The following is a 15,746-nucleotide window of genomic DNA, read 5'->3' as shown; positions in this document are numbered from 1 at the left end:
TTTGTTGAGGTTATAAAGTAAAATCAGTTTTGCCCTAGTAGATACTGTAAAAGCAGCTATTTGCGTGAAAATGAGACCATTTTTGTATTGTAAAAGGAATAATAGAGGATTTTTGGCGCGTAATCTGTGCCTCTTTTCCTCGTGGCGTGGACAGCCGAGTAGTTTTCCCACATGTCAATCATTCCCTGCGTCCTACTGCACACCTGCAGGCTCGTCCTGGCTCGTTCCCAGGATAGCAGCTCGTTCCCCTGGCTGCACAAGCATGGTTGATATGCCGGTGTGTGTTTAGCAAGCTAGCAGCGAGTTCCTTCAGTGTAGCTCCACACTTTGGACCGCGAAGTACAAAAATGGCTGAGGGACGACAGAGAAAGACTGTTCGAGCTGCTCAGAAGAGACGGAACTCTTCAGAGACAAGAGATGCAATCCGTCGCGCTCATAAACAAACAAGCTGTTGCGTGCGGGTAAGATGGTAGGCGGCCTCTTGGAAAGAACAGGAGGGTGGGGAGAGTTTGCACATGCGCATTTTTTTCAAAAGAGGGACAGTGGCTTGAGTTCTCAAATCGACGAAAAATCCTCTATTATTCCTTCAATGTTTTATTCTTTGAAGCAGGAAGTGCATTGTTAGCATGCTAACTGGTTATTGCTAGCTTAAACATGTTGCTAGCAACCCCAGAGGCCAGTCCATTGCAACTGCAGTGAAAATAATCCTTGTGGTGCTGCCCGGTGGTCGAGGCGAAGCACACATATGCCAGGCTCCAAGTGCAGCCAGCCGCAGTGTCGCGAGTTCAAATATCAACTCCGACAATTTACTGCATGTCCTCCCTTCTCTCACATTCCCAATCTCACACTCTCCTCTCCTGTCTAATGAAGCCTACGGGCAACCAAATCTTTTAAAAAAAAAAAGGGGTAATTTTTCGGGTCATTAACATTTTCTCAGTTCTTCAGTTGTTTTTAAAACACATTTTAAGCCATTTGCTTTGGCTACGCTCTAGTGAGCCGTTTTAGCCCAGCTCTTGCAGTGATTGGTCAGAACGGTATTGACCAATCAGCGTGTGAGGCTGATGTGAACGAGCTGAAGTGCCATGAAGGATCTGCAGGCTTAAAACAATGTATGGTTTTAATAATAAAACAAGTATAACAGAAAACTAAATTCTATTATAGGCAGGTCCCGCCCCCTTCAGGCACCACCCAGTTAATGTTCTGGCTGGGGTCTTTGATATCGCACGTCTTACAGTGGACACAGTTCTGAGCGTTTATCTGTAGCCGCATGCCGTCGCCGGTATCCAAGGGGACGTACTCGTACACGCCTGGGAAAGAAAGTGAGAGATTAGCATGGAAACGAGAATGTAAAGCGTGGTGAAGGTGCAATGGAGCGAGGATCGGCTGCCACATATATTCTATGTGAGTATGTTAAATTATGGAAAATGTACACAAATTAGCATAGACCCAAACATGGAAAATACATGGAGATAACAGCCAAGTTGACAAGACGTACAAAGCCAATTTCAAACTTCAACAATTTTCCAGAGGGTTAGACATTATTTAGCGTGACCAGATTGGGGTTATCAAAAAGGAAACCGCAAGCAAAACTTTTTAGCTTATCAGCTCCAGTGCAGACGGATATTTGGTTTTGGCCTTAAGATCACACGTAAAGCTTCTTTTTAACACTTCAGTACGTAGACGGATCTGCACAAACACTGTTCTCTCATTTCTTTGTGCTTAAGTTTGTAGTAAATTAAAATTGCATCATTTGATCAAAATCGCCCCTACATATCGAGAGATCTTATTGGACATCGATTAGTCTGGATTGTGAACATTGAGCATCGGCCATGAAAATCTATGCTGGACCATGAATGTCGCCCCCTGCAGGACACTCTGTCCCCTGCAGGACACTCTCTCCGCTCTGGAGAGCAGCTTCAGTGAGAGACTGATTCACCCTCGCTGTGTGAAGGAAAGGTTTCACAGGTCTTTCCTTCTGCTGCTGTCAGACTTTATAACAAACACTGTTAGTCCTGAACACTCACAATACTGACTTAACCATGTGCAATTCCGTCATATGTGAAATTACTGTTGTGATTCATGTGCAATTCCTGTGCAATTACTGTCGTGATCACATGTAATGGTATTTATTCATTTATTTTTATCTTTATTATTTTCCCCTTCATCCCTTGTTGGGAAATGGGAGGTTTTGTCTATAGTAGTTTTTGTTTATAGGAGATCTTCTACTGAGAGTGTTTTTCAGACTTCCTATAAGTGATCTGTTCTTTTCTTCTGTATCTACCTCTGTATCTACCTGCGTTGCAACAATGAAATTTCCCCATGTGTGGGCAATAAAGGATTATCTTATCTTATCTTAAAACCCAATCAGTGGATCTCTAGTTTTGACTTTGTTGCCAGGGTTTTATGCTGTTTCAATGGAGTGCTGTGAATGTGTGCCATGTGAGGAGTAAAGTTTTGACAGTCGCTGCAGAAGAAAAGCAGAGAGCTAAGAAAAGTGGCCTTGACATTTTGGGGGTAATTTAAAAATTCATCCCAAAAAGGGGACACGCTGTATTATCAGACCGCTGTATTACTTTATGAGCAAAGCGGTGTTTTTGTTCACATCTCACAAGCATTTTCTTTTTTAAATTGCATAGGCCAGTGGTTCTTAACCTGGGTTCGATCGAACCCCAGGGGTTCGGTGGAGGTCATGACACACATCCGACTCATATGATTCGTGACACGCCCCGCTTGGCTGCAGGGAATTTGGTGCGCTCAGTAGTCGACCTTTGTCGTGATGAACGTCTTGTGATTTCTTTCTTAATATTTTACACTGAATCAAAGACCACCTTTCTGGGCAAAGTATTTGTGTGGCTGAGGTATTGTTTTTGCTGATACAACACACACGTGCGTTTGTTTTATTAGCGCGACGGATCACATCACATCTCTCGTCTCCCGTAGATTTCCGTCTTCTTCTGCGTCAGCTCGAACTGTCTTCCTCCGTCTTCATTTTGTCCCGTACACTGAGGGAACTATATTATGATAGATCCATGCGCTTAGACACGCAGAAACGTGCTGCTCATGGGGACGAGCCGCTCGCGGCTGCAGGTGAGCGGTTGGTGCGTTTTATGATTGATACGTGGCAGGACTAATCGGCAGTCGACGCCACGAGGAAATAAGACTCAGATTTGGGCCAAAAAAATCGTCCATTCAACCTTTAATTGATGAGAAATAACTCCCACGGGACTCCGATGTAAAAAAGTTTAATCCACAGTTTTGTGACACTTCTTACAGGAGTAATCAAATACAGCTATTCTCAAAAAATAGAATACTACGGTAAGGAAACCATTTGTCTCTGTATTGTGCTCCTTCCTGGCGCGTTCTTTAGCGCTGTCTTTCTTAAAGTGACAGTAACACATTTACGTCAGAGAAGGCAAAAGACTACAAATAAATTCTACAAATAAAACAAATGTAATCAAATTAATTTAGCTTATTTAAACAACCAAAGTATTTATCCGTGAAACATAAAATTACACATTTATAACAAAATATCAACACTGTGTAGATTTCCATACGAACGTATACATAAACTAAACTTGGCTCTCACAGTCTTGGTACCAGCTGCACCTAAAAGGGCCAAAAGGGAAATTGCCCAGAGTCTTACCTGTGTCAAATCTCCTTTTGGGATAAGACCTGTCACCAGCCTGGCCCCAAAAGGGCCAAAAGGACCAGGCCAGAGCCCCCAGAGTCTAGCCTGTATGAAAACCCTAATTTCTGGGCTAAGTATTGGCACCAGTCTGGCCTCAAAATGGCCAAAAGGACCAGACAAATTGCCCCAGAGTCTATCCTGTATGAAAACTCTTCTTTTTTGCCTAAATCTTTGCACCGGCCTGGCCCCAAAAGGGCCAAAACTTAATATACTAGAATATAATATATTTGCGAGCAATCCTTTTCAAGGATGCTGGACATGAAAATTAAGAAAAGGAACAGACTTTGTTATGAAAATGACATGAGAGTAGCACTTGCCATGGTGAAGGTGCATTTCTGAACTGGTCTCTGAAAGACAACAGCAGAAGTCACTGATTTGCGGTAAATATTCATGATTATGTTTTTGTATGAAAATGTTGTTCTGTGAACACAGTGATGTTGATGCACAGTTCATTTTGTGCACCAGTAAAATATATACCTATGTTTTGAATTTGGAAAAATCATATTTTAAACTTTCCACTTAAGAAGGGTTCGGTAAATGCGCTTATGAAACTGGTGGGGTTCAGTACCTCCAAAAAGGTTAAGAACCACTGGCATAGGCATATCATTTACTCTTTAAAAACCTTTTAAATCAATCTTACAACAATAAACCAGTGTCCATGGGTTTCAGAATTTTGATTAAAATCTTGGGCTGTTGTCTATAATGAATAACAAAATTAAACTAAATATTATAGACCCTTTAAAATGCTATATCATCAGAATAAAAAAGAGTTAAAACATCTTTATATTAAAAAATGAGCAATCAATTTAATTACCAGGATAGAAATGTCTTTACCTCTATCCACTGACTGTCACAGCAGCACAGGTGAGGAGTGAGCTGAAGAGGATTAAAGTGAGGAAGGCAGCAGGACCTGACGGCATCAGCCCCAGGCTCCTTAAGTCCTGCGCAGATGAACTGTGTGGAGTTATGGAGCATGTCTTCAACATGAGCCTGAAGCTGAGGGTGGTACCACAGGTCTGAAGACCTCCTGTCTGGTACCTGTGCCCAAGACACCACGCCCCAAAGACCTCAACAGCTTCAGGCCAGTGGCTCTCACGTCCCACCTGATGAAGACACTGGAGCGGCTGGTCCTGGACCACCTCCGCTCCACCGTGAGCTCAGCCATGGACCCGCTGCAGTTTGCATATCGGTCTGGCATCGGAGTGGAGGACGCCGTCATCTCCCTGCTGCACCGCTCTCTCTCTCACCTGGAAAAGCCTGGCAGCTCTGTGAGGATCCTGTTCTTCGATCTTTCCAGCGCCTTCAACACCATCAGCTCCTGAGGGACAAGCTGGAGACGGCTGGTGTGGAGTATGACCTGGCAGAGTGGATCCTGGACTACCTCACAGACCGACCCCAGTTTGTGAGAGCCCAGAACTGTGTGTCTGACACTCGGACCTGCAGTGTGGGGGCGCCCCAGGGCATTGTCCTCGCGCCCTTTCTCTTCACCCTTTACACTGCAGACTTCAGACATGACACGGACAGCTGTGTCCTGCAGAAGTTCTCTGACCACTCTGCCATCGTCGGACTCATCACGGACGACGATGACGCGGAGTACAGAGGACTGGCGCAGGACTTTGTGGACTGGTGTCAGCGGAACCACCTCCTCATCAACGCGGGGAAGACCAAGGAGATGGTGGTGGATTTCCGCAGACGCCACCCCACTGCCCCCTCACCAGTGAACATCCAGGGACGGGACATTGAGAGAGTTACTCATACAAGTACCTGGGTGTTCATCTGAACCACAAACTGGACTGGACTCATAACACAGACGCACTGTACAGGAAGAGCCAGAGTCGGCTCTACCTCCTGAGGAGACTCAGGTCTTTTGGAGTGACAGGGCCACTCCTGAAGACCTTCTACGACTCTGTGGTGGCATCGGCCCTCCTGTACGGTGTGGCCTGCTGGAGCAGCAGCATCACAGAGAGGGAGAGGAAGAAGCTGGACAGAGTCATCAAGAAGTCCAGCTCCGTCCTGGGCTGTGCTCTGGACTCGGTGCAGGAGGTGGGGGACAGAAGGGTCCTGGCTAGATTCACATCTATGCTGGACCATGAGTGTCGCCCCCTGCAGGACACTCTGTCCCCTGCAGGACACTCTGTCCCCTGCAGGACACTCTGTCCGCTCTGGAGAGCAGCTTCAGTGAGAGAAAGAAAGGAAAGGTTTCACAGGTCTTTCCTTCTGCTGCTGTCAGACTTTATAACAAACACTGTTAGTCCTGAACACTCGCAATACTGACCTAACCATGTGCAATTCCGTCATATTCATGTGCAATTATTCCTGTGCAATTACTGTCGTGATCACATGCAATGGTGTCACATTCATGCGCATATAACTGATGAGAATAGAGTGTTTATTTTTCCATTATAATTATTAGTAGTAGTATTATCTTCTCTTACTCTAGCTGTTTTTTATTTTATTTTGTATATCATATATTATATTCTATTATTATTCATTCATTTATTTTTATCTTTATTTATTTTTCCTCTCCATCCCTTGTTGGGACATGGGAGGTTTTGTTTATAAGAGTTCTTCTATTGAGAGTGTTTTTCAAACTTCCTATAAGTGATCTGTTCTTTTCCTCTATATCTAACTGCGTTGCAACAATGAAATTTCCCCATGTGTGGACAATAAAGGATTATCTTATCTTATTCAAATGGATGAAATTTGTGGTAAAGTATGTAATTTATCTGTAGATAAAAAGAAAAAGTACAGTGGCCTCAACATTTCTGTAAATATTTGTCCGGCAAAACAGAGGTCCCTAACCTTTTTTGCACCACGGACCAGAATAATGTAAGTTTTATTTTCACGATATGGTGAGTTGTAAACAAAATTACAACTCACCATAGTGCTGAATCAGTAGGAGCCCTGCGCTTGTTTCTGTGCAATGAGGTGGTCCCATCTAGGGGTGATGGGAGACAATGACACCCGAATTGTGTTTCTTAAGTCCAGTCTGCTCCGTATTATTTTCTTAGTTGCCGGGAAATAGGTGATCGCGTAGCAGCTTTGAGAATGCTGGCCCAGGTGACGTGTCATCCAAAATCCCCTCTAATATTTGGAACACGTCATAAATCCCTCGATCCACTCGCCGCCCCCATAATTCCAGTTTGGCTTTGAATGCGGCTATTTTATCTGCCAACTTGGAACACACTTGTCGTTTTTTCCTTGAAGTGACAAATTAAGTTTGTTGAGCAGATTGAATATGTCGCAATGTTCGGCGAGTTTGATGAGCCATTCGATTTCACTCAAATTAGCCGCTAGTGACTGCGAGAAATCTCTGCAGCAGCTCACGTAACTTAAACACCTCACACTGCGGCTTCTCCTAAAAGTTCACGGCAAATACCCTTGGTGGCAAGCACGATAAGTTCTTCTCCAATCGTGAAATGTTTCTATGCCTTAGCGATACGGCGCGCTCGCGTTCGTTGATGTGGTGGCCCTCAGTAATTGCTTCTGTCCTTGTGAACGTTTTTTTCTTTAAAAAAAACTGTAAAGGCTTATCTTTTAATCCAATGTGCTTTGTCTCCCATGTGCCGAAGCAGTTTTCAAGGTTTTTGTTGCCTCATTATCTAGATTATCCCCACATATTATACAGAGCGGTCACCTACAGCGACAAACCCGTATTTTAAGTAGGACTCCTGGTATTGTCTATTCAATTTAGCTTTCTTTTTCTTGGGGGTTGTAGCCTCCTCGTCTGGCTCCTCAGCTGGCCTTTTCCCCTTTGCAAAAAAGTTCTCCAAAGACTTGGGCAACGTGTTTGATATGACGTCTATCACGATCAGATACGTTATCATGCAGGACAAGAGCATTGATATAATATACTTGCCATTGTATCTAATGGATTTCCGTGGCAATTTCCTATCAAGCTTTTCATTATATTTCCACGGACAAGCTTATTGGCCTGTCAGGAGGACAGGGGAAAGTTATGTCGGTGAAGATTCAGTTGCTGATATAGTATTTACTGTTTTTGTGTGGCCCGCAGCAAATGCTTTACGGACAGTGGTTGGGGGCCCCTGCGGGAAAACTAAAACATTAAAATTTTACCTTCAACAAAAATGTGTCTGTCATAATTAGGATTGCCCGGGACGTCCCGAATTATGGGTGATTTTGATTTGTCCCGCCCGGGACAGCTCCAGTCGCCGGCCAATAATTGGCTACGGCAAACGCGCTACGCATACATTACCATGCGCCTCTCGAAGCTCCACTTCCTGGAATTACCGTGACAGACGCGCGTTTCAGCCAATCAGCGCGCAGCAGGTGAACAGCGGCTGCTGCGCGCTGATCCGAGGTTAGATTGAATTGAAATACCTGGCCTGTCCTCGCTCTCTGATGCCACCGCCAGCTCAAGATCAAGTACTATTCATATCCAGAGGGAAACAGAAGGTAAAGCGCGTTTAAACCGAGGCGCACGGATTTTGGTGTTTGGCGTGAGGAGAAAAACCCAGCTGCTACTGCGCACGGACAGGTGCACGGACAGGTGCACGGACAGGTGCACTGACAGGTGCACGGACAGGTAAGGAGAACGTGAGCTGATGTTGAACGAGCATCATCCTTGTGGATGATGCTGATGTGTTCTGAGAGGAGCGTTGAGTATTAGTAGCAAGAAATATCCATGGAAGAAGTAACTTAGATGGTGAGTCTTCTTTTGACTTTCTTTGTTAATTTAAAATTCTTATTTATGCCCCACACATGTCCTCATAGATTAGGGGCAGTATTTCTCAAACCAAGAATGATTTCTTTCTGTCATTTACTGCAGGGTAAGAGGAGGTCCATGAAACAGACAGAGACACAGACATCTGAGGACAACAACAGAGACACAGTCAAGAGACAACACAGTGTAAGAAACAACAGAAACAGGTCAGGAGAGCAACACCAACACAATTTATGTTGGAGAGAAAAACTGAAGACAGATGGATAATAACAAAAAGTTCTACACCAGTTAAATGACATGTTTTGAAAGCTTAAATGTCGGAGTTATAATACAATTTTAATATATAACTTATGTAGGAATTAACAAGCATTTAATATTGTAATGCATTAATATACCTTTCATTGTTATTGCAGACTGGACACACGCACGCACGCACACACACACACACACACACACACACAGCACATTCTTGCTCTTTGCTCTGTCTGCTTGCTCTGTCTCTGTCTGCTTGTTTTATACAAGCCTCCCCAGCACTGCCAAAGTTTTATTGATGATTTTACTGAGATGCTTTCAGTCGTATGCACAGACTTTGATGGTTTGGTCATTACAGGTGATTTCAATGTGCATGTTGATAATATTTGTGACAGAAACGCTAAAGAGCTTGATGCTGCCCTTGAAACCTTCAGTCTTACTCAGCATGTGAGAGTCCCCACCCACAGCAAAGGACACACTCTAGATCTCATAATTACAAAGGGGGTAAATATTTCAAATGTTAATGTGATCGATGTTGCTCTGTCTGATCATTTCTGTGTCTTCTTTGACCTGTCTGTTTCTCCCAAACCTCCGGTTGGTCCTGCAGTTGTTCAGAGGAGACACATAAGTGATGGCACAGGTGCACTGTTTATGGAAATGATAAACTTTGAAAATGTCTCATGTTCTAATGTAAATGATTTGTTGAACTCTGTTACATCTAGTGTTTTGAATGTTCTGGACACCATCGCCCCTATAAAGGCTAAAATGGTTAAAAATAAGCAGAAGGCGCCGTGGAGAAATGATGATTGGGTCAGGGCACAGAAAAGGGAGTGCCGCAGGGCCGAACGGAAATGGCGCACAAAGAGAAGCTGAACATGTACAACCTAATCTTATGTAGAACTAGGGAAAGATATTTTTCTGAAATAATTGGAAGCTGCAGTAACAACTCGCGTGTCCTGTTTGCCACAGTAAATAGATGAACAAACCCTCCAGCTCAGCTGCCGTTAGAACTCATTTCCACATCCAAGTGTAATGAGTTTGCATTATTCTTTAATGACAAAGTTCAGGGCATTAAAAATGCTATAAATCCCACAATGCAAAAAATTACCCTAAAACCACCAAGACACTTAAAGCGGACTCACTTTGCACCAGTAACTGACAAAACTGTCCATGAGATCATCACCAGTCTGAGTTCATACATGCTGCCTCGATGTGTTACCCACCAGATTTCTAAAGTCTGTGCTGAACAGTTTGTTAGCACCATTCACTCACATAGTTAACATGTCGCTTCAATCTGGAACATTCCCAATGTCTTTGAAAACTGCGGTCATAAAGCCTCTCCTAAAGAAGAGCAGTCTTGATGCCGCAGTACTGAGTCATGACCGGCCCATCTCTAATCTGCCATTTTGGGGCAAAGTCCTTGAAAAGGTTGTTTACAACAGTCACAGATTTCCTCTTAATAAACAACTGATTTGATGTTTTTCAGTCAGGTTTTAGACCTCATCACACTGAGACTGCTCTTGTCAAGGTGACAAATGACATCCGCCTGAACACTGACACGGGCAAAGCCTCAGTCTTAATTCTGTTAGATCTGAGTGCTGCTTTTGACACTGTCGATCATGGGATCCTCTTACAGAGACTAGAGGACTGGCACTGCTCTAAACTGGTTAAGGTCCTATCTGGAAGACAGGAAGTACTTTGTTGAAATTGGTAGCTGTGTCTCAGACCACATGACCCTGACCTGTGGAGTGCCCCAAGGGTCAGTCCTGGGTCCCCTTCTGTTCAACCTATACATAATAATAATAATAATTAAAGCCGCAAGCGGCATCCAACGGCCCTCGCGGGCCGCCGGCCTTCCAACTCTGCTCTCTGCATTTTACTGATATGGCGCTAACGCAATTGTCTAAGAACTAAGACAGCGACACATTGGACATGTACAATGCTGTGCTTAACCAGTGCAAATGAACACAAATGTCGGTCGAATGTGCGGCTCCAGCGCACAGAGACCGTGACACTTGGAATAAAAATATGGATAACTTTTGATGCTCCGCTTGTGTAGATTATTTTCCCAAAATATGAGCTTGATCGAGCTATTGCCCACAGAGGAGTTCATTAAAGTGTGAAGCATAAATGTGAACATTTCAAAGATTTGGCGTTTTTCCCATTTGTGACATATATTTGCGGGTCCGCCACACAGAGACCGTAGCACTTAAAATCAAAATATGGATAACTTTTGATGCCCCGTTTGTGTAGATGATTTTCCCCAAATATGAGCTTGATCGGGCAATCACCCTAGGAGGAGTTTGTTAAAGTGTGAAGTGTAAAAATGTGGTCATTTTAGAGATTTCGCTGTTTTCCCATTTCTGACATATATTTGCGGGTCCGCCACACAGAGACCGTAGCACTTAGAATCAAAATATGGAAAAGTTTTGATGCCCCGCTTGTGTAGATGATATTCTCCAAATATGAACTTGATCGGCCAATCGCCCTAGGAGGAGTTTGTTAAAGTGTGAAGCGTAAAAATGTGGTGATTTGAGCGATTTTGCGATTTTCCCATAAGGATAACATGGGATGTTTCTGTCATCGCTACGGTTACGCCGTACAAAATATGACTTTGGCTCTCATACTTTTATTATCAGGATGGCAAATTAGAATTTTGTGCAAAATATCATGTCATTTGGAAAAACTCTATTGTTTATAGGCCACTCTGAAGGCCAAATAGTCAGAATTCTGGGAAACGTTTGCGGCTCCGTCGCAAACGTCGAGACCGTAAAAGTTATCCTTAAAATTTGGATAACTTTAGATGCCCCACTTGTCTAGAGAACGTACACCGATTTTGAGGTTGGTGGGCAAAACGCCCTAGGAGGAGTTCGTTAAAGTGTAAAACATAAAAATGTGATAATTTGAGAGATTTTGTGGTTTTCCCATAGGGATAACATGGGAGGTTCCTGTCATCGCTACGACTACGCCGTAAAAATTTAGCCATTTTTGTGATTGGCTTTTGTGATCGGGACGGCAAAATAGAATTTTGGGTAAAGTTTAGACAATTTTGGTAAAACTAATTTTTGACCTTCAATGTTAATTTAAAGGTCACTCTGTAGGGGGCGCTATCGCGGCCATTTCAATTTTGTCAGCCTAAACTGGTCCAAACTAGAAAGTTTAACAACTGATTCAAATTTGGTCATAATCGGACTGGTTTTGATCAAATGGGAGCAATTTTTAGATCAGCAATATTCCAAAATAAGTTGTCCAACTTTGCGGCTGCGCCGCACACAGACCGTAAAAGGCATCTCAAAAAATTTGATAACTTTAGATGCCCCACTTGTCCAGAGGACGTACGCCGATTTTGAAGTCAGTGGGCAAAACGCCCTAGGAGGAGTTCGTCAAAGTTTGACGTGAACAAAATGGCTAACACAGCGTGTTTTCATTTTCAAAGGAAGATGGCGGCCATAGGGTAAGTCTGGGGGCGTGGCCACTGTAATATTTTTTTTTTGTCCTCACAAGAGGAATGCGTGTCCCGTATTTCGTAGCTTTACGCCAAAGTTGACCTCGGGGCGTCTCCCATAGGCGCAATGTATTTTGACTTTTGTCGGTCTGTCACGCCATTTTTTAACGAAAAAAAAAATGGCCCAGAAAAAATCTAATTTTTCGCCGATTCAGAATTTTGGGCAAAGTTTGGTGAGTTTTTGAGCATGTTCAGGGGGTCAAATTAGAGCTCAAAGCGCAGATGAAGAACAAAAAAAAAAAATAATAATAATATTTTTAGCAAAAACAATATAGCCGTTTCCACTATAACAACAAATTATACATCGTTTGAAAGCTCTGAGCCTTCCCGATGCCGCCATGGGGTGGAATCATCATTACGAGCGCTTACGCGCTCGTCACTCCCTATTCCGTCGGGATGCCCCGCCCACTCCCCATAGACTTCCATTAATTTGAGCAGATACAAGCATGGCCCATGCCTGCGGCATGGATTCTCGCGTACGGGACGATGCCAGGAGTGATTTTGGAGGAATGCAGCGCTTCGCGCTTCGCGCGCGCTTCGCGCGAACTTCGCGCTTCGCGCTGCTGTTGTCAACAATGAGTGAATGGGCTACGCCCATTCACTCATTGTTGACTATTTCTGTCATAGCAGGAGTAAGTATGCATGATCCATGCCTTCGGCATGGGCTAGTTCACTGTACTTGCCAGGGGCGACGGGGTACCAAACATGCGGGCTGTGCCCGCATGTTTGGTCAGACAGTTGCAACGCTGCCTTTGGCAGCGTTGCGGGAGCAATAGGCCCTCCGCCCTGCTGGGGCTCGGGCCTAATAATAATAACTTTTATTTATATAGCGCTTTTCAGTGACCCAAAGACGCTGAACATAATAAAAAAAAGGGGGGGGTATTTACAGACAGGGGGGGACAACACGTACAATACACATTAATATACAGATAAAATGAACAAGACAGAAGAAGTAGAGAGAAAAAGATGGGGATGTAACAGGGGGTAGAAGAGTAGGCAATGGGGTAGAGGAGGCTAGGGGTAGGGGAGGTCATAGGCTTGGGTGAAGAGGTATGTTTACATGCTGCTGTTAGGTCAGTTGATACGCAGTGAAAATGTGTCCTATCACAATGATGCAGACGACACTCAGATCTATGTTTCACTATCGGCAGGTGACTATGGACCAGTAGATTCACTCTGTCACTGCATCCAACAGATCAGTTTGTGGATGCAAAACAACTTTCTCCAGCTGAACTCAGACAAGACTGAAATAATCGTTTTTGGCCCACAGAAACAAAGAGAAAGTGTTAGCGGTCACCTCCAGAGTCTCGCTCTAAAACCTACAAACCAAATTAGAAATCTGGGGGTAATAATGGACTCAGACTTGAACTTTAATAGCCACGTCAAATCAATAACATCAGCAGCTTTTTACTATCTAAAAAACATTGCCAAAATCAAAAATATAGTGTCAAAACCAGATTAAGAGAGATTTATCCATGCGTTTGTCTCCAGTAGATTAGACTACTGTAACGGCCTGCTCACTGGTCTCTCCAAACGAGTTGTAAAACAGCTGCAGTACATCCAGAACGCTGCTGCTCGGGTCCTGACTAGAACCAGGAAGTATGATCACATTAGTCCTGTTCTCAGGTCTCTGCACTGCCCCCTGTGGCTCAGAGAAGAGACTTTAAAGCAGCTCTGCTTGTGTACAAGTCTCTCCATGGCCTAGCACCAAAGTACATCTTGGATATGTTAGTGCCATATGAACCATCTCGGACTCTGAGGACCTCAGGGACCGGCCTCCTGCTGGTGCCAGAGTCAGGACTAAACATGGACCGGCCTCCTGCTGGTGCCAGAGTCAGGACTAAACATGGACCGGCCTCCTGCTGGTGCCAGAGTCAGGACTAAACATGGAGCGGCCTCCTGCTGGTGCCAGAGTCAGGACTAAACATGGAGCGGCCTCCTGCTGGTGCCAGAGTCAGGACTAAACATGGGGAATCTGCGTTTCAGTTTTATGCAGCTAAAATCTGGAACATTCTTCCTGAAGATGTGAGACAGGTTCTACTCTGACAATGTTCAAATCTAAGCTAAAAACAGTTTGTTTAGATGTGCATGTGACTGAAAGGATTTTTTTCTTTGCACTCTTCTCTTTTGTTTGTGATTTTATTAGTTTAGACAATCAGTTGGATTGATAATTTTTAATTTAGTTAATTTTATTGTATTTCTGTTTCGTAATTTCTTTGTGATTTGAATGCATTTTTCCTGCTGTGAAGCACTTTGAATTGCCTTGTGTATGAAATGTGCTCTACAAATAAACTTGCCTTGCCTTTCTTCATTGAAATGGTTCACTTTTACCCCCCCCCCATACTGTATAGCATACTGTATATTAGAACAGGAAGATCAAATCCTTGACTATTGAGCCAATGTTAAATTTTAGCTGCTTATGAGATGTTCCTTTGTCGCTCTTTAGTGTCTGGAACCAATTACGTTTGTCTTTTTCTTATTTTCAGTCAAAATATTCTCAAAACAAGACAAATACTCAGGTCCTTTGTAACTTGTCATGTTATTTTGCTACTTAATTATTTCAACACTTAATTATTCCAGCCCAAACTGAAAACCATCAACTCGAGAAAACAAATCAGTATGAAATCCCAAAGAAAGCACTAAACTATCCCTTTAAGTCTAAAATGAATATCTTTTGAAGAAGCTCCACGCCACCAAATGGAAACACTATCTCTGGACAGAATGTTATTAGCTCTTATCTCCCGCGCCATGAGATTGGTTTGGCTTGACGATTGTTAGCTTGTTAGTTACCCGCGGGGCAAAAGCGCTGCTCCGGCCCGTCGAACACGGCCAGGTTCCTGTTGACGGGCACGCTGTCGTCACGCAGGGTGAGGTGGGCCGGCTGGTCTCCCTCGTGGTTGGTCCCGCTCAGAGCCACCGAGGAGAGGAGGTCGAAGCTTATCTTTCCGTCCGGTTTGGGGTAGTCGATGGGTGTGCACTCCTTGGCCGGTTTGAGCTGGTGCGCGTCAAGGCCTGGGACAGACGGATGGGACAGCGGTGAGCAAATGTAGACATTGTCAGGAATGATCCTTAAATGTGTGTCGGACTGTGAACCTTTGGTCATTAGTCGCAATTCCTTTTACACTGCCATCTTCATGAAACAAAACCCGCAACACATTTGTAAAACAACAAATATCATTGTCTATTAATTCACAAACAAACAAAACATTTCACCCTGGAGAGACTCAGGGTGACACAGGACACAGAAGAGATTGATTAGCGAGCTTTATTACGGAGGTTATTTGGCGCTCAGACCCCGGTGGAAGACAGTGATCATGGGTACTCCATAATCTAATTGAATTAGATGTCTCCCCCCGGAGCCTGGAGACTGGTGGTGGTAGATGTGGAGAGAAGGTTGAAGATGAGGGGAATGCAGAGGAGGAGCTGGGGAGGCGGTGGGTCGCAGTACGGTTTGAGTGGCCGAGCCATCTGCCTGAGGCTTAAATGCGACTGCCTGGGCGCTGATTGGAGCGGGGAGGAGTCACTGAGAGTGTTGATTGGGGATGAGGAGTAGGTGCGGGGGCCATGGTACAGACGCCCCCTGTCCTTTCACCCTCCTTCTGTCCTTACACCCTCCT

The 15,746-nt window shown here is 44.2% G+C and overlaps 1 protein-coding gene across 1 annotated transcript; it reads right to left on the bottom strand.

The window, feature by feature from the left end:
* Positions 1-1,155: 1,155 nt before the first annotated feature.
* LOC140355605 (electron transfer flavoprotein-ubiquinone oxidoreductase, mitochondrial-like) lies at positions 1,156-15,232 on the bottom strand. The gene is made up of 2 exons (XM_072440271.1): positions 14,920-15,232; positions 1,156-1,307 (listed from the first exon to the last, which is right to left on the bottom strand). The coding sequence occupies exons 1-2, from the start codon at positions 15,230-15,232 to the stop codon at positions 1,156-1,158; spliced, it is 465 nt and encodes a 154-aa protein (XP_072296372.1).
* Between the last annotated feature and the right edge of the window lie 514 nt (positions 15,233-15,746).

Source organism: Eucyclogobius newberryi, unplaced genomic scaffold (genome assembly GCF_026437365.1).
Source record: "Eucyclogobius newberryi isolate DKJ021-1_F unplaced genomic scaffold, fEucNew1.0.hap1 SCAF_119, whole genome shotgun sequence".
Lineage (NCBI taxonomy): Eukaryota > Metazoa > Chordata > Actinopteri > Gobiiformes > Gobiidae > Eucyclogobius > Eucyclogobius newberryi.
The sequence above is the reverse complement of the archived record's forward strand: the minus strand, read 5'-3'. Positions and strand labels throughout refer to the sequence as shown.